We start from the raw sequence: 22,930 nt of genomic DNA, 5'->3' as shown, positions 1-22,930 counted from the left end.
AAACACTTAAGGGAAAAGAATTTTTATTACTCCATGATCTTTGATTTTGTTGATACCATTACCCAGAGAAGTATTATAGTTGTGAGGAACATCATTTTGGCTGGTTTCTGCTGTGGCATAACTTGGTCATATGTTTTGCATTAGAGGGCTAGCTTTGTCTTTGAATTTATTCCATATTGATGATTTTGTGTTAATGTTTTACTTCATGTATGTTTGGTGATTATTATTTTATTTCTTTATGTATTTTAGTTATGCACTGTTTGGATTAATTGCAAATTATCATTTTATGGTTTAATTTCAACGAAGAAAATTTTACAGTTGATTGATGTGAATCATCAATGAGGCAAGGTTAAATTGAGTTTTTAAGATGCTTATTGCTTCTTTTTGGATCAAGAGAACGGCCGTAATGGGTCTTATAGAATGGTAATGTTGGGAAACGTCGATGTCACGGGGCTTTAACGGCCGTTACAGAAAAATGGTCTGTAATGGCCCCATCATGATCCGTTATGGAACCAATGCAGGTTTGTTTGTTATGCAGCCAATGCAAGTTTTTCAAAAAAGAAGAAGAAGAAGAAGAAGAAGAAGAAACGAAAATAAAAAAAGAGGCTGTAATGGTCATTATGACTCGTATTGTAACAATAACGGTGGTGGCCGTTATGGCCATTGCTAAAGCTGTACACGAGTTGAACCGAGTTGAGCTTGGAACAACTCGGCTTGGCTCGGCCAGTAGCCAACCCCAGCTCAAACTCGGCTTGTCTCGGTCCTCGGGCCTGACTGGCTAGCTCAACTTAGTTCGGTCAACAGCTCGGGCTAGCTCAAGCCGAGTTCGAGCTTGTGTGACATTTTCTCAAATATATAGATTGCATCTTCAGTCTCCCACACTTCGAATGCAAATCAGTAAGAGCGCTTTGTAGGCATTTTATCAAAGACTTGGCGAGCAACATTAAGATCAAGATAAGAGAGCAGTCCTATAATGTAAAGTTTTTTTTATTTTTGTTTTTTTGTTTTTTTGTGAGGATTTGTTTCTTCAATCTTTCCTCGAATACCCATTTCGAGAATACCCTGATATGAGGGTAGTCCAAGAAACAACACTTACGATGAGGCATTTCATCAAACACTTGACAAGTAACATCAATATCAAAGTGACTGAGTCACTAAGCTGATTTGATCCAGGGCTCGAGCCGAGTCGAGCTCGAGCAAGCTCGAACTCCGCTTGAAATTTTTTCGAGCTCCAAAAATCAGCTTGACTCGGTCCAAATCCAATTTCAAGTTGAGGCGAGTCACGCTTTTCCGAGTCGAGTCGAGTGAGCTGACCGAGCTAACTCGACTCGCGTAAAACTCTAGCCATTGCTACCATTATTGAATACCTTGCACTTGGACAATCCAATTGATCAATCTGGACTGTCCAAAAGTCTAACACATTTCATGGGCCATCATACAAAAAAATCACACCGATTGGATGATCTGATCCACCTATTTAAGTTGTTGGTTTTGACCTCACATGACTACATCTTTCTCTTGCTCGGGTGGCTCATGACTTTGTAAAACAAAGTCTTGGTGATTTGGGAGGTTAGAAATCATAATGTTTTTTTATACTTTCACCAAGAGTGTCATTCAAAATGAATCACTGACTGTGGTTTAGGATGGCTAGGACTGATGGACCAATGTCTTACTGGATGGCCACCTCCCACAGCATTCCTTGGTTTAAGGAACTGAACTCTTGGATGTAGAGGGAGTTTACTGTTTAGGGACGTGACAAATTGCAGTGTTCTGAAAGAAAATTGAAGGCACTCTACAATGTTTTCAATCAAGTCCTAGTCATAAATCAAATGTGTGAATTGCAGCATCTGAGGGATCCCTTGGAGGCAAAATGTCTGCAAACATTTGTCTGCTGATTAGTCAAGGGACGTCCCAACTGATCAAAGGGATGAGATTGAGCTAGTTTAATTCATGAAGCATTTAATTTAAAACCATGAATAACCATACATATCTTCATGAATCAAGCTAAGAGGTATGAAGGATCTTAAGAACCCATATTTTTTAAGAACCCATATTTTTTCAAGGGGAGATGAAATCATCTGAAACTTCTAGGTTTGCCATCTAGAAGCTCATGTGAAGGTGTAAGAGATTTGAAGCCAAAAATACTCAACACGGTTAGCTAGCTGAAGGGTTGTAGAGGTAGAGGAGGGCTTTCCTGTTCTCGAGAAGGTAACTCTTGTCCTATTCATGCCTCTGGGGTGCAGGTTGCCTGAAGCCTCTTCTTTTTCTACTTGAAGATAGGTGGTGATTAGTCACCTTAAATTCTTGACTCTTTTTGGATCAGCTAGACATGCAGTAGCCTTTTCCCTCTACCAGGGATCCTGAAAGCTGGGGCATCTTTACACATGCTACACAACAGGATCTTATATTCCTGCGGTATCCTGTTTTTGATCTCTCTCCATTCTGTCTTCCAAAATTTCATGTCATTGTGATGAGCAGATTAATTTTTAAAATTCATGGAGTGCAGATTCTGAAAAAGAATTATAGCTTTTCTGGACAGCAAGTGAACGTTTTAAAAGTAATCCCTCGTGGAGTCATGGTTCATGTGCATTGCGAGCTAGAGCATTTTTTTCTCAGTGCCTTGTTCTTGAATTCCTTGCTCTGCATTCAGACTTAACTTTACATGTTTTTTTTTTTTTTTTTGCCATCATTAAATTAAATGATTTTTGTTGTAGCATTTTAAGAAAAGGTTAGTTCATGAAGAAGTTTAAGCTTACATGTTCTGATCATTTGGAAATTTACAGGATAGGAAGCTCTCGGATGGCATTTTTTTCCTCGATTTGCTTAGTGCAGTGGAGCCCAAAATTGTAAACTGGAGTCTTGTCACGAAAGGCGAAAGTGGTAATCTCTGCAAATGATATTGTTTGTTTTGAAGCAGCAATTTTGTAGACATGTCTTAGTTCTGAGAGTTTTCATTGTTTTGTTGCATATTAGCTTCCTATTCATAATTGTGGAAACAATATAATAGTTTAGCCATGTTGTTGTGAAGTTCCATGATATAATTATTATTTGGTTGAGTAAGATTATCTTCAAGCTATATATTTTTTCAGCAGGCTTGTAATTGTTGCCTTGCGACATGTGAGATTCACGCCTTCTGCAAAATTATAAAGAACATTTAATGTAGGGGCATTTTCACACTGGGCTTGAGTGGGGTAGCCTATGGGATGTGGGGACACACTTGGGGCGGGCCGCCCATGTGAGGCGGGTGGCTCGTGCGAGGCAGGCCCCACCTGTGCGAGGTGGGTGGCTTATGTGAGGCGGCACCCATGTAATGTGGGGCCCACGAGGGGGGCTTGGGCTATGAGATAAAGGGATTAATTTGCCATGCTCTAACAGTTCGAGCTTTTAGAGCAAGTGGTTAATTGTCATGCATCAACATTCCCTTAGAACAAGGGTCACTAGTATTGCATCTATATATCATTGAGAGCATTTTTTTTTTTTGGGTGGGTTTATACTTATATTGGATTGTGGGGATTGCTGAACTGCACAATAATATTGTTTGTTTGTTTTATGGGATAGATACCGTTAATAACACTTCCGAATCAATCTATGATCAAAATTTCCAAGTATACACATGTGCCTAGATCCAGTACTATGATCCATGTGCATATTATGCTTGAATGCACTGCATGAACCTTCCTTCATGCATCTCTGCTTCTAGATGGAGACTGGCCTGGGGTATTTATTTGCCCCCCCACATGCTTCAAAACCTTGGCCTGCAACCATCATCCATGTTACCTCGCCTTGGCAGCTGCGGGAAAGCTTCAATCGTGCAACAGTCTCATTCATTGTCCATTGCTGGATCAGGTCTTGTTTTCCATTCTTGCAGCATTTGACGCTGTACCTTGCCCAAATATCTCCTTGTGATTGCATTGCACCAAATCCTAAACCTGCTTCTTGTGCCTCCTGCCAATTGTTTCCAGGCATGCTTCACATCGCCCAGCTCAGGTAACCTCGATTGGCGCTTAACACCTCATGCCCTCCCACATGTCTGCTCGATTGAACTCTTTTTTCCAATGTGTGTGATGTCACCAACTCATCAAAAATCTTGATACTATGGTTTCTAGTGGACATATTTAAGTTACCATCTCTTTGTAGTTTCATCTTTTTCTTTTGATTCCTTTTTTTTTTTTTTTTTTTGCATTATGTAGTTTCTATTATTCCTTTTAGATCATGGGAATATGAAGAGCTTTTAGTGAGATGCTTGAGAACCATAAATTGAAAGACCCAGATGTTATGCACTGAAAGAAAAACTATTATTCTCACTGTTTACTGATCAAGGAGCAATACATGAATTGATTAATACTAGGTCTCTTGAATCGAAGTTTGATATAGTATTAGAGGTTATTCATTTAAAAATAGTACCAAATGTTTGATAGCCTAAATATAGACAAAAATGGTCATGTTGCTAAAATTTATATGTCATGCACTATGTATTTATAGCCTTTGAAAGTGATTTTAAAAAAAAAGATTTTGAGATGTTAAACATGCTAAAAATTGCTTTACAAAAGTCTTATTGATGAGGATTCTGACACTCATTGAGAATTATTCATGGAATTTGTTGAGGCACTTTGCACTTGACAAAGTTCAAATGTGCATTATTAGATGGAAAGGATTGGACTGTACTCACCTTGGGTGTTTTAGTAGATAAGATGCTTTAAATTGGTGAGAAACATTTTCATTTTCTCTTTCTATTCTTGTATAAGGCATAACGAAACCTCTGACCAGTTGCAGATTTACATGAGGAAAATAATTGCAGATATATTGCCAGTGGTGGACCGGGCATGGATTCAACCTGGAATCATGCGCTTGAATTGAATCGACATTATGTATCTATTAATAGGACTTGAGCCTTTTGACTTCATGTGTTATTGGTGAGGAATATTTAGGAAATCTACAGAATGCACACTCCCCCTTGTGGGGAACTTTCTTAATGCCAAGTAACACATAGCATATAGGTCCCTTACCTATACCTGTTGTATGGAGGAATTCAAAATTGTTTCAGGGACAAATTCACACTGCTCTGGTCCAATTTTTCAATGCATAGTAGGTGCTACATTTTATGCTTGCATTTGGCTGAAAATCTTATCTATTTGTAAGTTTTTCAGGGTTTTCAACTTTTGGACCAAATATTTTAAAATTTTGTTTTGATCAATTTTTATATAGAGTTGCACTAATTGTTGAGGGATTAAACTTATGAGCCATATATGAAACTTTGGGAGAATGATTGAGCAAAAACTAAGGCATGAGAATAATATATTAGGCAATCAGTTTGGTTTCACGGTAGGGAGGTCTACCATAAAGATAGTTTCCAACTTAGACTATTGATGGAGAATTATAGGGAGAAGAAGAAGGATCTCAACATGGTCTTGAATGACATAGAAAAACATATGATAGGGTCCTTAGAGAGTTAATTTGGCGGGTGTTGGGAAAAGGAGTTTCAAGAGGATGTATTGTATGTGGGAGAGGTAACAAATGTGCGGACCATTGGGGGAGATATAAGTGAGTTCCCAATTACTATAGGCTTGCACCAAGGTTTGGCATTGAGCCCTTACCTTTTCGTGTATGGATGGGGTAACGAGGCATTTGCAAGAAGAGATCCCATGGTGTATGTTGTTTGCAGACGGCATAGTTTTCATTGACAAGACAAGTGAAGGAGTAAACACAAAGGTAGACATATGGAGGGGAGCTTTAGAATCTAAATGATTTAAAATTAGTTGGACCAAAACAGAGTATGTGGAGTGTAATTTTAGTAACAATAAGAGTGGTGGTGAGGAATTAGTTAAAATTGCTGGCAAGAAAGTTTCCCAAAATGACCATGATGCAGGACATGGAAAATTAAATATGATATGCAAGATTTCAGGCTTAGATCCTACCAATTCAGAAACAATCACACAAATTCCACGTCCCACATGAAAATCCAAACATTCAATTAAAAAGGGGAATCTATGTGGGTCCAAGCCGACACAGGCTAGGACTGGACCAATAAAAATTATAAACCAAACGATGTCAAAGGGAAATAAAATCAACTACTCATGCATAAAAATCAGTCCCTAATCCAAGGGATTCCCTAATTTCAATTCAAGGAACCCTAAGGTGATAAAAAGGGGCAAATCAATTAGGGATCATGTAATCTAGGGTTAAGATTCATGAAAAATGGCTATGAGAGGATAAAAGAGGATAAAAACCTGAGCTAAAAGATGATCCCGCGTGTGGACAGCAACAATGGCCCAGACGGACGTGCGTGTGATCCTGGCCGCACGTGTGTGGGGCCCACTATTTAGAAAAAGGCCACCTTAGCCCTGGTCGGTCAGGGATGGACTCCAAAACTCCCAAATCTCAGCTCGATCCGATGTACGGTTTGTGCGTGGTGCTCCGCCGAAGTTTCAGCTCGCCTGCTGGCCGAAATATGGAAGCCTGCTGTAATGAAGAAATCTGATGCAATAAAAGGACAAATTTGAAGTACGGAGGTGGGGGAAAATGGAAAAAAAAGATGATGGAAGATGGGGGTGAATTGGGATCGATGTGGCTTCGCACCACGGTAGTTAGCCCTTCGAAAAGGGAGGGCTTCGCACCCACTTTTGAATTCTTCCACAACTCACGAAGAGAGCAGAAAAATGAAGCAGAAATTTTTTTATTAACTTCAATGAATGAAAAGAACTACAAGGTGTGCCTATTTATAGGGAGAACCCTATACCCAAAAACTCACCATGTGCGACACCTATTACTTGGCGATGAAGTAAACTAAAATAAAAACCAAACAAGGAAATATAAAGCGTTCACGATGTTCTAAATAATAACAATAAGCAAAACCTAAAATATAAAACCAATCCGACGAGTGGGCCACGATTATGAGATCTAATGGTGGGCTTTTCTTGACTATCAGGCCACTTTTCTGAACCAAAACTTGATTTCTAACTAGGAGGCCCTCCCCGGACGTCGTCATCGAGCTAGATCGATGGTGGGGTCCTCCTACGTACATACGTGCGTAGGGGGCGGGCGGCATAAGTGCGCGTGTGCGCGTGATGTCCCCATCAGACCACTTTTGATATCTCGTGTTGAAAATTTAGGAGAATGAAGAGATTCAGAAGTATGTTGTCGACTTGTCGTGCCCTAAAATCAACATTCGGGCTCTCCATCTTCTTAAGCACTGATCATAGGTTGCTCCAGCTACCTCGCCATGCACCAGACTTGATGAACGGGCTCACCAAATTTCCGAACTCTAAATCTGGCTTGTGGTGGAGGGAATTTTTTCTAATCATATGTGCATTATGTATTTTGTCTTTTAGTGGTTTGGTTTCAACAGTAGGTGTTTAATCACCACTGTTTTCAATGGTATGGCCTACCCGATTTTTGGATCTGCCTGATTTTTGGGACATTGGCCCAAAATGTTGTGGCCCACCAAATGGACAGACTGGATATAAAATACATACATCTAGGTGGGGTCCCAACATGGCCCCACTAGCTGGCCAATTCCAATAATGTATAAAAGCATGTCGCTACACGCAACGTGCATGGTTGCACGGTGCTTGCTGCAACGTATGTTTGCATCGATTTTTTTATATATATATATATATATTATATAATAAATTATATATATTCATATATATTTGAAAAAAAAGTAAAAATCATGGACTTTTCAGTTGTTGGATGGAAAATAAACGTCATGGTGGTCTTAGGTTGATTTTCACGGTTGGAGTACATAGGGTGGCCCACTTGGTTTTTGGGTCCTCGATCGGTGGATCATGTCCAGGGTCTATATGAACAAATAAAAGTCATGCATAGGTAGTGGACCCCCACGGATGTGGGCCCACATAGGTTTTAATTCCAACAGATTTTTCTTTCAGTTAGTTGTAGAAATGGGTCGGGCCCATTTTTGGATCCGATTTACGATCGCGTGGGGCCCCCATTTGGCGAAAGGGCATGACCCTCTAGTAACCTTATATATGGGCTTCAAAACCCCCTAAGGTGGGGCCCATTGGTTGTGTGTGTCTGAATCATGGCGAGGGCTCAAACATGGGCTCTTGGAAAAACCGTGCAGAAGTGCAGTACAAAAACCCATTTTCGGTGGCCACAACCCATATTTGGCGACCGAAAAGTGCCTTGGGTATTCTCATGCATGAGTTCCAAAAGCCCTAAGGCGGGGCCTTGTGGTCATGTGTATGCAATTAACGGTGATTGCCCAAAGTGGGGTAGTTGCAAAAACCGTGCAAAGAAAAAACTGCACAACCGGTTTTAGTCCACTTTTGGACGTTACACACGGTTCACATGGGGCCCGCTATAGGCTATCCAAGAGGCTAATCTTGAACTCTTGCTGAGACCTACAAGACTCATGTGGCGGCGCTCAATTCTGATGTGAGTGGGGCCCCCCATAAGGTTACAAAATTGGTGAAGTTCTTAAAAAGATAGGTTGCTAAAAATTAACGAAGTATAAAAACCCGAACTTATGAAAGGGAGGGTGGGGGTCCCACGATTAGTGGGCCCCACATGTTGCTAGTTGACAATGTGGCTATCCTTGGTGGGCCCAACAGAGGTGTCCTACCTCGGCCACAAGAAAGGAAAGAAAGGGAGAGAGATAGGGGAGTATGACCCACCTTAGTTGGATGAATGGTAGATGGCTTGGATCCTTGCTAGGCTTGATGATTGGCCCACCTCCTAGTCCCACAACTTTCTTTTCTTTCTTAGAATTTATTGAAATTTGGCTAAGTGTTGTAAGGGGAAATATGCTAGAGAGACCCATCTCTTATATAGAGAAAATGAAGTATGATGTAGCATGTGATGTGAAATTTTATGCAAATGCCATTGGCGCAAAGTGAGGTGGATTGGTGAGGTGGTCTGGATAGTAGAAAGCCTAGGTGGCATTTATACAAATTTTTATTGGTGCTTGGGGTGCCTTAAGCAAGGTGTTCTGTTGCAGTAACGGTGGACGTAATGGTCCCCATTGCTACCGATACGGATACGCCCCGTATCGGCCGATATGGGATCGTAATGGGCGATACGGGGTGTGTAACGATCGATTTTTTTTTTTTTTTTTTTTGTCAAAAAAATCTGGAAAAATATCCATTAAATCTGGAATATTTTAAATATTCTAAATATGTATTCATTTATAATTTTGAACATGTGTATGGTGGTGTAACGGTCCACTCTTTAGTGAGTTGTATCGGACTGTCTGATGAATTTATGAACCTGACAACCTGGAATTGACTGCAAAACTCATAATTTTAATTTTCTAACTATCTAATATTAATGTTAGATATATTAGAATGAATGTAATATAAAAATATCTTACATGTGTAGGTGTTTGTAATTATTTTTCATAAGGAGTGAGGTCTCCAGAGTCCAGACTTGCATAAATTACAATATTGATTCTATTTTAAAGTCTTCAACATGTCAGAGGCTTCTCCTCCTATCCTGTGATTCCCGTCGTCCTCAAGTCAAGAATATATATATATATATATATAAATAGTAGTGCCTGATATACTCCTCTGCAACTTGATTAAGGATTACTTGATTGGTTGTCAGGGGAGTTATTTTAAGTACAAGTTCGGTAGTGTCAAGTGAGTGTTTGCTTGGTGAATGTGTGGGTAATGGACTAATGAGTATATAACAATACTTACCTTAATAAAAATATATACTTATAGTTACCATAATAAAATTCACGAGTCACCACTCACCACCAAAATGAAAATCTGCTTTGTTATAGTTGCTTGACCTCCACCTCATCATCATTCTCATCATCAGGCTATGGCCGTGGAATAAGTGTTACAAATTCATAATATCCAGTGCCAGAAGGAAAGACTAGGTCAACGAAACTAGAGGATGACTGATCATGACTAGGCAACCAGACACAGCATGATCATGTGCGATAGTTGGACTGGCCCAACCAGACACAACTTGATCAACTACCTGGTGTACTGCCACTTGGGAACTGTGTACCATAAATCAATTGATGCCTCGGCTGAAACAAATATTCTAATTATATATTTTTTGCTAATGGATAAAGTGGTGGATGAGATTGGAGAGGAGAATGTGGTGCAGATTGTGACAGATAATGAAGCAATATATAAGGTTGCAGGACATAAGTTCATGATAAGGAGGCCACATATTTTGGTCAACATGTGTTGCCCATTGTATTGATCGTATGTTGGAAGATATTGGGAAGAAGAAGAGTGTTAGGGATATAGTTGAAAGGACAAGACAAGTGATGACATTTATTTACAACCATAATCAAGTAGTCGCAATAACGAGGAAGTTCATGAAGGGATAAGAGTTGCTGAGGCCTGCGATGACTAGATTCGTAACAAACTTTATAGCCTTGGAGAGTTTATACCAGCATATGGGAGAGTTGAGTGAGATATTCGCTTCCTGAGATTGGCTCAACACAAAAATGGAAAGAAGACATCAATGACACCGGTTGAAGTTGTGAACACCATACGAGATAACAAATATTGGAAAAAAGTCAAGAGGATCCCAAAGGTGATGGAGCCACTAATGAGGGTAATTCGTCTTGTTGAAACCGACAAAGCACCTACCATGGTATTCCTCTATGATGCTATGGATAAGGCGAAGTTAGCAATTCAACGTGATTGTACAAGCTAGGAGTCTTATTGGAAGATTATCGATAAGAGATGGACAACACAACTCCATCATTATCTTTATGCAGCAGGTTACCTAAATCCTAGGTACAGATATGCCTAATCATTTGTTGCGGATTATGAAGTTCGTGTCGGACTAAAGAATGTGATAAAGAGATTAGATCCTGACTTAGAAATGCAAATGAAGGTGTTGAATGAATTACATACATTTGGAAATCGCTAGGGTAGCTTTGGAGATGCTCTTGCACAACATGCAGTATCTAGGTTGCAACCGGCCGAATGGTGGATGAATTTCGGAGAGAATACGAAGGCTTTCCAAAAAAAATTGCAATAAAAGTTTTGAGCCAGATAATATCTTCTTCTAGCTGCGAAATGAATTGGAGTTGTTTTGCACTTAATCAAAGAATAAGAATAGATTGCAGATTAGGATGTTGGATAGACTTATCTTCATGCACTACAAATATGAGACTAAGAATGCGACGGCATCATAAGAGCATTACAGGCGCCGGTGACACGGACTACTGTCCAATAAGCTTGGACAATATTTATGATGAAGACGACCCGCTTCTACCTTAGTTGGAAGCAATGGAAAAACAGATTGAAGAGGATAGTGAAGAATTGAAAATTGATGATCCAATAATACGCACGGCGAAACAAGAGAGTCGTTCAGCTATGTTGGACGCAGAAAGAGGGGCAACTTTCATGCAAAGTCTGGCTCAAGTTCAACGGAAGAGTACGAGCAATAGTAGCAGCGAGATCGAATCGGATGATCATGCTGGTGATGGTGATGACACCCTTGATGCTGGCACTTCTAGTGTTGCTCAGTACACCATACAACCATCTACAGATCGCGAAGCCGATGAACATCTACAAGGTACACGAGGTCGGACTTATGAGTGTATTGAGTCACGATACAACCAATAGGAGGAGGCTAGGTCTAGTGGTGCACCGGGAGGTCTAGAACATCAATAGACCCGTGGTCTTGGGCATTATGATGGATATTCTTATGGCCAATGTGATTATAGTTATACCGAGCCTGTTCTGTCACATTCCTATTGGATTAATCCTCCTGATTCATATACATATGATTATAGATATCCAGATCCAATATCCAAATCCAAGTTACTCATCACAGACACATTGTCAATCTTAAGATTCTTAACAGCCTGAGTACGGGCCCCAGTATGATTATTCAACGGGCACTGGTGGATATCTTTACTCGGGGTCGAAGTCATTGCGTATTCAGGATCAGTCATCATCTGGTTTCGTTGACCTGATCTTTCCTTCCGGCACTGGATATTATGGATATGCAACACTTATTCCACAGCCGCAACCTGATGATGTGGAGGTCGAGCAACCACAACAAAGCATATTTTCATTTTGGTGGTGAGTGGTGACACATGAATTTTATTATGGTAACTGTAAGTATACATCTTTATTAAGGTAAGTATCACTATATACCCGTTAGTCCATTATCTACACATTCACCAAGTAAGCACACACTTGACACTGCCGAACTTGTACTTAATAACTCCCTTGACAACCAATCAAGTTGCATGGGAGTATATCAGTCACTACTAATATATATATATATATATATATATATATATATATATATATATATATATATTCATGACTTGAGGATGATAGGACATGAATCATAGGATATGAGAAGTCTTTAACATGTTGAAGACTTTAAAATAGAATCAACATTGTAATTTATGCAAATCTGGAGACGTCACTCCTATAGAATAAATTATGAAAATAATGGAAACACCTACACATGTAAGATATTTTGATATTACATTCATTCTAATATATCTATCATTGATATTAGATAGTTAGAAAATTAAATATATGAGTTTTGCAGTCAATTCCATATTGTCAGGTTCATGAATTCATTAGATTGTCCGATACAACTTCTCACCAAAGAGTGGACCGTTACACCACCGTAAACATGTTTGAAATTATAAATGAATGCATATTTGGAATATTTAGATCATTCCGGATTTAATGGATATTTTTTCATATTTTTCTGACAAAAAATAAAAATAAAAATCGACCGTTACACACTTCATATCGGCCGTTATGGCCCTGTATCGGCCAATAGGGGGCGTATCCGTCGATACGGGGCGTATTCGTATCGGTAACGGTGGGGACCATTGCGCCCACTATTACCGCAACGAAACACCTTGCCGCTCGTACAAAGCCTCATAGGGGGCCATCCCAATTCTAGACTGGTAACTATTGTTATGCGCAAACTCCACCAGCGGCAAGTGGTCCTCCCAACTACCTTGGAAGTCCAATATACAAGCCCACAACATATTCTCCAGAATATGAATAACTTGCTCTGTCTGCCAATCGGTAGAGCTGTACATGAGCCGAATTGAGTCGAGCTTGGCACAATTTAGCTTGGTTTGTGGCTAGCAGCCTATCCTAGCTCGAGTTCGGCTCAGCTTGGTCCTCGAGCTTGATTGGCCAGCTCGGCTTGGTTTGGTCAGTTGCTCTGGTCAACTCGAGTTGAGTTCAATCTCGAGCTTTTGAGCTGAGTTCGAGTTCAAGCTTTTAAGTCGAGCATTTTCTTTCTAGTTTTAATACGGGAAGACCCTTTTCTTTATATTATATATAATATAAAATATAATATATTAATTAAGTTATAACTTGAGCTTAATTGAGTTGTGTCGAACCGAGTCAAATTCAAGCTGTGCTTCGAGCCGAGTCGAGTCGAACTGAGGCCAGCTCAAGCTCGACTCGAAATCCTTTTGAGCTAAAAAAATCAGCTTGGCTTAGCCCGAACCCCGAGCTTATTCGAGCCGAGCCGAACTGAGTGAGTTAATCCATCTAGCTCAGTTCATCGTCAGCTTTACTCGTTGGTCTGGGGGTGAAAGGCAGTGCTTAAGTTCAGAGATGCATCTAGCGCCTCCTAAAAACTCCTCTAAAATCGAGTGGTAAGCCGTGGGTCTCTATTTGAAACAATAGTTGTGGGAACTCCATGCAACTTAACCACCTGCTCCATACACAACTTGCTCAGCTCCATCGGACCATAGGTAGTGTGAATAGTAAGGAAATAGACAATCTTGGTCAACTTATCGATGATGACCCAAACTGCATCATGCCCTTGATGAGTCCTCAGCAATCCTACCACAAAGTCCATCGATATATGATGCCATTTCCAATCGGGAACTTACAGCGCCTGCAACTTCCCCGGAGGATGTCTACGTTCTACCTTCACCTATTGGCACACCAAACACCTAGACATGTAGTTCGCAATCTCCCTCTTCATGCCAGGCCACCAATATTGCCTCCTTATGTCTCTATACATCTTTATCCCACCTAGATGGATAGTGAGACGGGAATAACGAGCTTCGAGCTTCATCCATAACTTCTTTCATAAGATCGGCCACATGTGGGATGCACAATCTTCCTCTAAATCTGATTCCTTCATCGGCACCGATCTGCAAATCATGCCTCTCCTCCTCTGGTGCCTTAGTCATGCGAGACCACACCTCCTCATCTATCTGCTGTGTCTTAATAACTTCGTTGACAACAGATAGTTGAATGGTTAAACTTGAAATACGGGCCATGGAAGACTCCAGGCTCGGTTGAACGTCGAAGTCTGCCAATGCGTCTAACATCATCCATTGCTAGACCATCATTTGAGCAACAACACCTCACGGCTCAAAGCATCGGCAACCATGTTGGCCTTGCCCATGTGATACTATAAGATGAAATAATTGTCCTTTAAGAAATCCATCCACTAGCCCTGCCATATATTCAACTCTCCGCAAAAACAAATACTTGAGGCTCTTATGGTCAGAAAAGAGCTCGAACTTCTCCCCATAGAGATGGTGTCTCCACACCTTCAGTGAGAAGACCACTGCCGCTAACTCAAGTCATGGGTGGGGTAGTTCTGCTCATGAGGCTTCAACTGCCTTGAAGCAAACACAACCACTCTCCCCTGTTGCATCAAAACATACCCCAATCCTCTGAGTGAAGCATTGCTATATATACAACAAAACCACCACCCTCAACAGGAATGGGGAGGACAGGTGGGGATGTCTACTTCTTTAGCTCTTCAAATGCTTGCTCGTATGCCTCTGTCCACTCAAATTTCGACTCCTGTGTCAAAGGAGTCAATGGACCTGAGATACGAGATAATCCTTTATAAATTAGCGATAGTAATTTGCCAATCCAAGGAAACTCCGTACTTCGGTCACATTCGTGGGCCGACTTGATTTCAACACGACTTCCACCTTCGATGGATCAACAACCACTCCGTTGCGGGTAATCACATGCCCTAAGAAAATTACCTCATGCCAGAATTCACCCTTCTCTCGCTTCGTGTACAACTAGTGATCTTGCAGGGTCTGCAACACAATCCTCAAATGCTCCTTGCGCTCAGGGCTTCGGTCCTTGGTATCACCTCACAGTCACACGTGTTCGATCGACATATTCTGTAGACAGTATATAGCAATATCGAACACTCAGACATGCTTCCAGGTGGCTGGTGCCTGTTGCACCCAAACCTATGCAATATCGATTACACTATCGCCACGAGCGCGGAGGTGCCATCCATGCGTTGATCTGACGATCCGTTAGTGAGAGATGACCATTGAATTCATGATCTAAATTACATACTATGTTGAACAAGCAACCCTAGTGGGCCTACGCCTAAAAGGCCAAAACCCATGGTTTAAAGCCATTTAAGCCCCTAGCCCAAAGACAATAGCTACATGACAAAATAAGGCTCCAACACACTAAAAAGACAAGAGAAGCTTTCTTTTTAACCATCATCATAACCCATCATGAGAGGTGACCCATGCTTGATGCCTCCATCTCGCATGCAACCAATGCATGGCCTTGGAATGGCTAGGTCACTCTTTTCCATCAATCACAACTCACTTGCATCCACATCACATGCCATCTCACCATCCACCTCATTATTGGCCAATGCATGTTATTGCACCATCCTACTTGGCCAATGCATGTGCTAGGCCCTTCCACATCATCAATCCACCTCAACACTCCAAGCACCAGTAAAAAATTGTAGAATTGCTACCTAGACTTTCCACTATCCAAGCCACATCACCAATTCACCCCACTTTACACCAATGGCATTTGCACAAAATGCCGCATCACATGCCACATCGTACTCCATTTTCTCTATATAAGATATGGATCTAATCATGGGACCCCACCATCCCTTTCATAAGTTCATGTTTTTATACTTCGTTAATTTTTAGCAACTTTTCTTAGGATTTCACAAACTTTGCGACCTTGTGGCAGGCTCCACTCACATCGGAATTGGGCGCTGCCACTCGGGTCTTGTAGGTCTCACATGAGAGTCCAAGATTGGCCTCTTGGACAACCTGTAGTGGGCCCCACATGAATTGTGTGTAATGTCCAAAAAGTGCACTAAAACCGGTTATGCAGTTTTTTTTTGCATATTTTTTGTAACCGCCCCACTTTGGGCAATCACTGTTAATTGTAAACATATGATCACCATGTCCCACCTTAGGAGTTTGGAGCCCATGTGACTATCTGAGGCACTTGACGATACGCCGAAAAGTGGCCCCACACGATCACAGGATACGCCCAAAAATGGGCTAAACCCATTTCGGTACTGCACTTTCTGCATAGTTTTTCCAAGAGCCCATGTTTGGGCCCTCCCCATGATTCACACACACAACCAATGGGCCCCATGCGATCGCAAATTGGACCCTAAAATGGGCCTAACCCATTTCTACAACTAATTGAAAGTAAAATTTGTTGGAATCAAAACCTATGTGGGTCCACATCCGTGTGGTCCACCACCTGTGTATCATTTTTATTTGTTCATCTAGACCCTGGACATGATCCACCAATCGAGGCAGACCCAAAAACCAAGTGGGCCCCTTTCAACAGTGGAAATCAACCTAGGACCACCATGATGTTTATTTTCCATCCAACGGTTGAAAAGTTGTTGATTTTTTTTTTTTTTTGGTTCAAATATATATGAATATATATAATACGAAAAAAAGGTACTAACACATTGCAGCAAGCAACGTGCGGCCATCTACGCTGCATGTAGCAACGTGCTTTTGCATGTTGTTGGAATTGGCCAGCCGGTGGGGCCTATGTTGGGACCCCACCTAGATGTATGTATCGTATATCCAGTGGGCCACAACATTTTGGGCCAATGTCTCAAAAATCAGGTGGGCCATACCATTGAAAATAGTGGTAATTAAACACCCATTGTTGAAACCAAACCATTAAAATATGATACATAATGCACATAAGATAAAGAAAAAAAATCCCTCCACCACAAGCCGGATTTGGAGTTCGGGAATTTGGTGAGCCCATTTACCAAGTCTAGTGCATGGTGAGGTAGCTGAATCAACTTGGGATCAACGCTTTGGAAGTTGGAGAGTCCGACTACCGATTTCGGAGCCACAGATTTTGCCCATAGAATTCAAGCTGGGTGGAAGAAATGGCGATGTGGCTTTAGATTTTTATGTGATCTTCATACACTAAAAATGAAAGGGAAATCTTAGGGGATAGATATTAGACCAGCCATGCTTTGTTGGATAGGGTATTGGGCATTTAAGGAACAACATGTTCATAGGATGAATGTAGCTGAAATGAGAATGTTGAGATGGATAACTGGCAAGGATAGGATAAAAATGAATGCATTCGTGGGAACTTAGGAGTAGCACCAATAGGCAATAAGATGAGGGAAAGAACTGCACTAGTTAGTAGGAGTTGGTATAAGTAGAAGGCTAGAAGGAAAGGGGAAGGCCCTAAAGGACGTGGGTGGAGGTAGTAAGAAAAGACTTAATGACATATGCTTTAATTGAAGTTATGGCCCATGATAGAGTCGAAAGGCGGAACAAGATTTATGTAGTAGGCTCTTATTAATTGCTGTAAGGCTTAGATGATAATGATGATGGCCCTTTACCACTGTATCAGCCCGTACAACCGTATTAGTGTCAATATGGAGCAGATTGGCATGTATTGGCTGACGTGGCCCAATACATCTCTCCCCCACCCCCCCCCCCCGACGGATACTGTTATGTGAAGACTGATACAGCTGTAATGTAAAATAATATTCAAAACAATGGTAGCACCACGGACATATCCAATAGCCACCAATAGTATCAACGACGTCTCCAGCTTCTGTTTTTTTCCTCCCTTTCATATGCTTCTCAGGATATCCTTACAATGCGTGAAATGACAATCTTGATTTGATACACAGGTTTTAACGATCTTTGGGGTGCATCTTCATTTGATGCAAAGGTTTTAATGATATGTGAGGAATATTTTGCTGCAATGAGCCAGTAAACAAAGGAATTAGACTGCTGTTAGCCCATCATTTTCACTCATGAAATTAAGAAACAAGTAGAACAAACTAGGATCTTTGAATTATTGGCTAGGCTTTATCCTGATTTTGAGTTACACAGGGTGCTAATCCTGAAAGGGAGTTCGTGCTGTTGCTGGAATCAATTTACAACTATATTAGAGGATGTTATCAAATTTGAATGTGGGCTGTCATATGGCTCATTCTTGGGCCCATCCAGGTTTAGGATGTAATGGGTATTTTTGTTGTTGTCATTAATGACATTCTTGTAAATATTGAAAACCGTGATAGACTTGAGGGTGGTGGGAGGTGTGAACCCTAATCTCGTTCTCTTTATCTCATTCTTTCTCCTTTCTTCTCTTTTTCTTCTTCTCTTTCCTCCTTTGTCAATCTGTCCACATAGTATCGGAGGGAATTTAATCCGGGCATCGTTCTTTTTCTTTCTTCAACATTTCGTTTTTCCTTTTCGTTTTATTGTTTTGAGGTGAAAATCTTAGGTATTTGGGGGCCTATATACTTGAATATCTCACAACCACTGTATGATGGGCTGTGTAATCATTTCCCATGAATGTGTGTGAGGCCCACTTTCATATAAATCCATCGTGATGGACACAAGTGGGGTGTTGTGTGTTTATTGCCAGATTTTTGATCAAATATGAGATCAGAAATATGTGTTGAATGAGGGTATTACAAGGGTTAAAGAATCAATGTGCATGTGAAGGTCGAAATAAGAAGTTTCATCAAGTGATTGAGTTATCTGATATACATTAGTTTCTAAAATACGTGCATGATAAGTTAAAGCGCTATATATATATATATATATATATATATATATATAGGCATGCTCACGTGCACATAGTAGACAAAAGAAACAGAAAACTTGATGAAGAACATACGTCTGGATTCGATTGAATCGTTCCAATACGTAGAACTTTTTGGTGACACTGATAGGACCCTCTGTCCGTACATGTTTTGAAGCCTCATGTTGTATTGAAGAGTGTCCAGGAGTCAGCATGGTGTAGACCCAAAAAGTAGAATTGTCAAGGTAGCTCTAGCTCAAAGCCGTCACACCATTGCTTCAATGCCATTGCTTTCATTCCCGTTCACTCCCTAGAATGCACCCTATTAACAGACAAGACCACTTGCAATAAATCGTACAACCTCTACCCTGCAGGTGATGAATGGATTTGCGCATCGTGAGTGTACAATTTAGTTTACACCTGAGCTGCACAATACTGAATCTTCAACAAGACGGATTGGCATTGGATTTACTGTTATTCCTGCTATGTTAATTCACCAGTCCAATGCCTATTCTGATGTCCTCTTTCTCTTTTACTATCCAGTCCATTGCCTATTCTGACGTCCTCTTTCTCTTTTACTATCTCCATATGTCAATATTAGACCATCAATAAAATAGCACTGTTTAGAAAGATAGATACAATGATTAAGAAATGTCATTTAAGCTTTTACAATGCTTTTGTATCTTATAATGGAATTTCTCACTTTCGAGGACGTGCAGGTGAAGAGAAGAAGATGAATGCTAGCTACATTATCTCCATTGCAAGGAAGCTTGGATGCTCCATTTTTTTGCTGCCGGAAGATTTAATAGAGGTCATATTCGTTACAGGAAAGAGATTGAATTGGCTTGGAAGCATGAAATTGCTGTGCCTCCACTTTTTATGCCATACACAAACATGTTTCTGATAATCTGAACCTTTCATTCAATAAAAAAACTCCATAAATTGTCAATTAACCAAAAGTAAGAATGAATTGGACAATCCAAACCATGTAAAAGATGGTGTACAAAATTCACCAATCAGATTCTGGCTTCAGGATTCTTTAATTGACTGTCCTAGATGAATGAATGGTTTGGATCATCATACAAATACCATGTGTATGGTATAGAAAATGGATGCATGAAAAACCCGTGCTTCTGGGAGCAGCGGAATTCATGGGTACCTCATAGTCATATTTGTGTGGTAACAGGTGAATCAGAAGATGATACTGACACTTACAGCAAGCATCATGTATTGGTTCTTGAAACAACCCATTGAGGAGAGGCCTATTACTTCAGATAGCGAGAATGGAAGCTCTTTGGAGACTATCTCAAACTCCACCACAGACGACTGCGCTTCCGAGGGTTCCTCAACAGAAGAGAATGGAAACAGATGATCAGGTGATCCGCTCGAAATCACCTTTCAAATTCAAATGTTGTTTTATTTCCCCAAATTCTTTTTATGTTTGTTTTATTTTTGTGATGATGCTGGTAGATATCACATATTCATTCGCTTGTATTCAAGACCTCAAGATGTGAATTGGAGTTGAAGGTTGGGATGGTTTAGTTAGGATGTTGTTTTCATCATCTTGTTAGAACAATTGTAGGCAGTGTATTGATTGGCTGAGAAACGCCTTTGTAAATATTACTGGAATTTGTTTTCTTCGATAAAGGGCAGGTGTGTGGCCCACCCATCACGTCTTCCTGTTTTTCAACGAACTGTGTACTACATTCTAAGGACTGATCCAGTGCCAAGGCTCCACAATTTTACAGTGGGTGGGTGTGGATATTGTGGCCCACCGCACCTATCAATGTTGAATGTTGGTTAGGAGTGATTTTTGGACCTACAGCAATGGCTTGTGGCAACCAGCCTTCTTCGGCATTGTATGGGGCCATGAGGTGGTAAGGATTTCACACATGAAAATTAGTGCACATTGGCCGAGCCCCCCAGATTGGCCATACCCTCAAAATCACACCAGATGGATGATCTTGATTATCCAATTGGGTGACCTTTGCACATTGATTTAAACTGACTGTTCGTCGATGATTGTGTCCCGTTCCTTTCCCATTGAACGATTGTGATCAGACATTTTTTTCCCTTCTCTCTCAGCTAGTGACCATTCTGGATGGGCTGCTGGATGAGTGGTGTGGATTTTATTCTTAGATGGCCCACTAACGTACTTGTCATCCTAGCATTTCCTGCATACATTTCAGTTTCAAAACTATTGGTTTGTCGGTTCAAATCTTATGAAGTATGATGGCCTGAAACTGTAGGAACAATCATCCCTTTATCATTCATTCACCCCCAGGGGAAAAAAAAAACTTTTGATTCTTCAGCAGAGTATGATGCCTGACATGCATGAGCTAATGAATTGCACACGTACCATATGGTAGCCTTGGTTAAAATTTCCAAATTGTGGGTCCCATTTTAGTTTTTGGTGACCCAATAGCTACAGTCGTTTGATTTCCTAACTTGCTTTATTGGTGGACATTTAATGAATGGTTGAAATGAGAGATGGTCGACAGACATAATTCAACAGAAAATTTCCCATTAATCAGAGGGTATGGATGATCAATCTTAATATTGGATGATGACCCATCAGGATTGAGCCCTGCAACATGGACTGGTTAATTTGAGATGATCTATGCCATGTACCTGCGTATCAACGATCACGCTCTGACAGAGCATCAATTTTACGATACTTCGTCAAATTGAAGACGAGGAATTGAAAAAAGGAAAAAGGTAGCGCTTTCAATGGTACACGGTTCGTGGACCCCACAATAACCTTGACAATGATTATAATGGTCGGGGCTTCGGTGGATCCCTGACCGTGGGGCCCACTGATGTATGTGTCTTGTATCCACGCCGTCCACCTGTTTTGAAAACTCATTTTAGGGCATGATCAAGGGTTCTAGCACCCATAGGTGGTGAAATCCCATTACGGCGTGTGTGGTGGTGTGTGTGCGTGTTAAAAAAAAAAATAAAAAAAAAAATCCAAATCTCGGGTGGATTATAATACAGGAAACAGTGGTAATTGACCATTAAAATCTTCTTGTGGGCCACAAGTTTTGGATCAAGCTGATATTTGTTTGGTATCTTCATCCAGGTATTTGTGACCTTATCAACAGGTTGGATGGAAAATAAACATTCCGATGACTCCCATGAAGTTTTTAATGGTGGGGATTCAATCACTGCTGTTTCCTGTGGTATGGTCCACCTAAGATTTAGATCTGCTTCATTTTTAGGATCATGGACTAAAATGATCTTTCAAAATGGATGGACGGTGTTGATGTAAGGCACATACATCACAGGTGGGCCCCACAGTTAGGTATCCACCCAAACCGCGCCTGATTATAATGGACTACACTGATAGATCGACCGTGAAATGAAAATCTCCCACGTTGTTAGATCTATCCTCCAGACTATTTACTGTTGAATGCGGACAGTTTATGTATTTTTGTTCTTAACCGTTCCTTTGGCAGACTGGAAAATTAAAAGGTTAAAATCGTTCCAGGAGTTTTTGGGCATGGTCCATCCATGACATATCCACAAACCAATGGTCTGGATCAATGAACCATAGTACCCAAATAGTACAGACCCAAACCCGAGTACACTACTCTGGTCGAGGATCACATAATTCCTCATAAGATCCACGTATCGGTAATCTAGATCACTGATCTGCTGCATCCCAATCTGGACAGACCATGATCCAAACCTTATATTGAGTGGATATTCAGATCCTTTCTATAGGTGGGATTCAAATGGACGGTCAATAAGAGAAATACTAGAGGACATCTATTCACACTCAACTGAGGTAGATATTTGGGAGATGGTCCATCCAGTTATAGAACAAACAAACCAATGGTCTGGATCATCAAAACAAAGGTCCCAGTGGTCAGAATTAAAAACCCTCTCCACGGACTTGGAGGGACTCGGGTGGGGGCGAAATCAGGTCAAAGGAAAGCCACCCACGTGACTCTTGCCCTACTAGATGCTCTCAAGAGCCAAGACCCCTTGTAAGCACGTGGGCCGAGGTATAAATCCACTATTCGGTACAATTGCAAAGCGAATCGCGCGAAGAGATATCGAAGGGACTATTAGAGTAACACTTGCAACCATCGAACACACGTGCGACATCCTAACCATTCAACAGGTCACTGCCACCATGAAAGTCTAAAAATTTA

The 22,930-nt window shown here is 40.8% G+C and overlaps 1 protein-coding gene across 2 annotated transcripts in view; it reads left to right on the top strand.

The window, feature by feature from the left end:
- Nucleotides 1–20,460, top strand: part of LOC131239725 (fimbrin-2) — a 33,938-nt gene extending 13,478 nt beyond the window's left edge. Inside the window, exons 12-15 of one of the 2 annotated variants that reach the window (XM_058237565.1) lie at nt 2,784–2,880; nt 19,490–19,581; nt 19,957–20,146; nt 20,241–20,460. In XM_058237565.1, coding sequence (XP_058093548.1) covers nt 2,784–2,880; nt 19,490–19,581; nt 19,957–20,142 — 375 coding nt within the window. In that variant the 3' untranslated portion in view covers nt 20,143–20,146; nt 20,241–20,460. Of the gene's footprint in view, nt 1–2,783; nt 2,881–19,489; nt 19,582–19,956 lie in introns of both variants that reach the window. The other variant, XM_058237564.1, reaches the window with a different exon arrangement.
- Nucleotides 20,461–22,930: the final 2,470 nt, after the last annotated feature.

This window comes from Magnolia sinica, chromosome 3 (assembly GCF_029962835.1).
Source record: "Magnolia sinica isolate HGM2019 chromosome 3, MsV1, whole genome shotgun sequence".
In the NCBI taxonomy this organism is placed as follows: Eukaryota; Viridiplantae; Streptophyta; class Magnoliopsida; order Magnoliales; family Magnoliaceae; genus Magnolia; species Magnolia sinica.
Note: the sequence above shows the minus strand (reverse complement) of the source record. Positions and strands in the feature narration are given on the sequence as shown.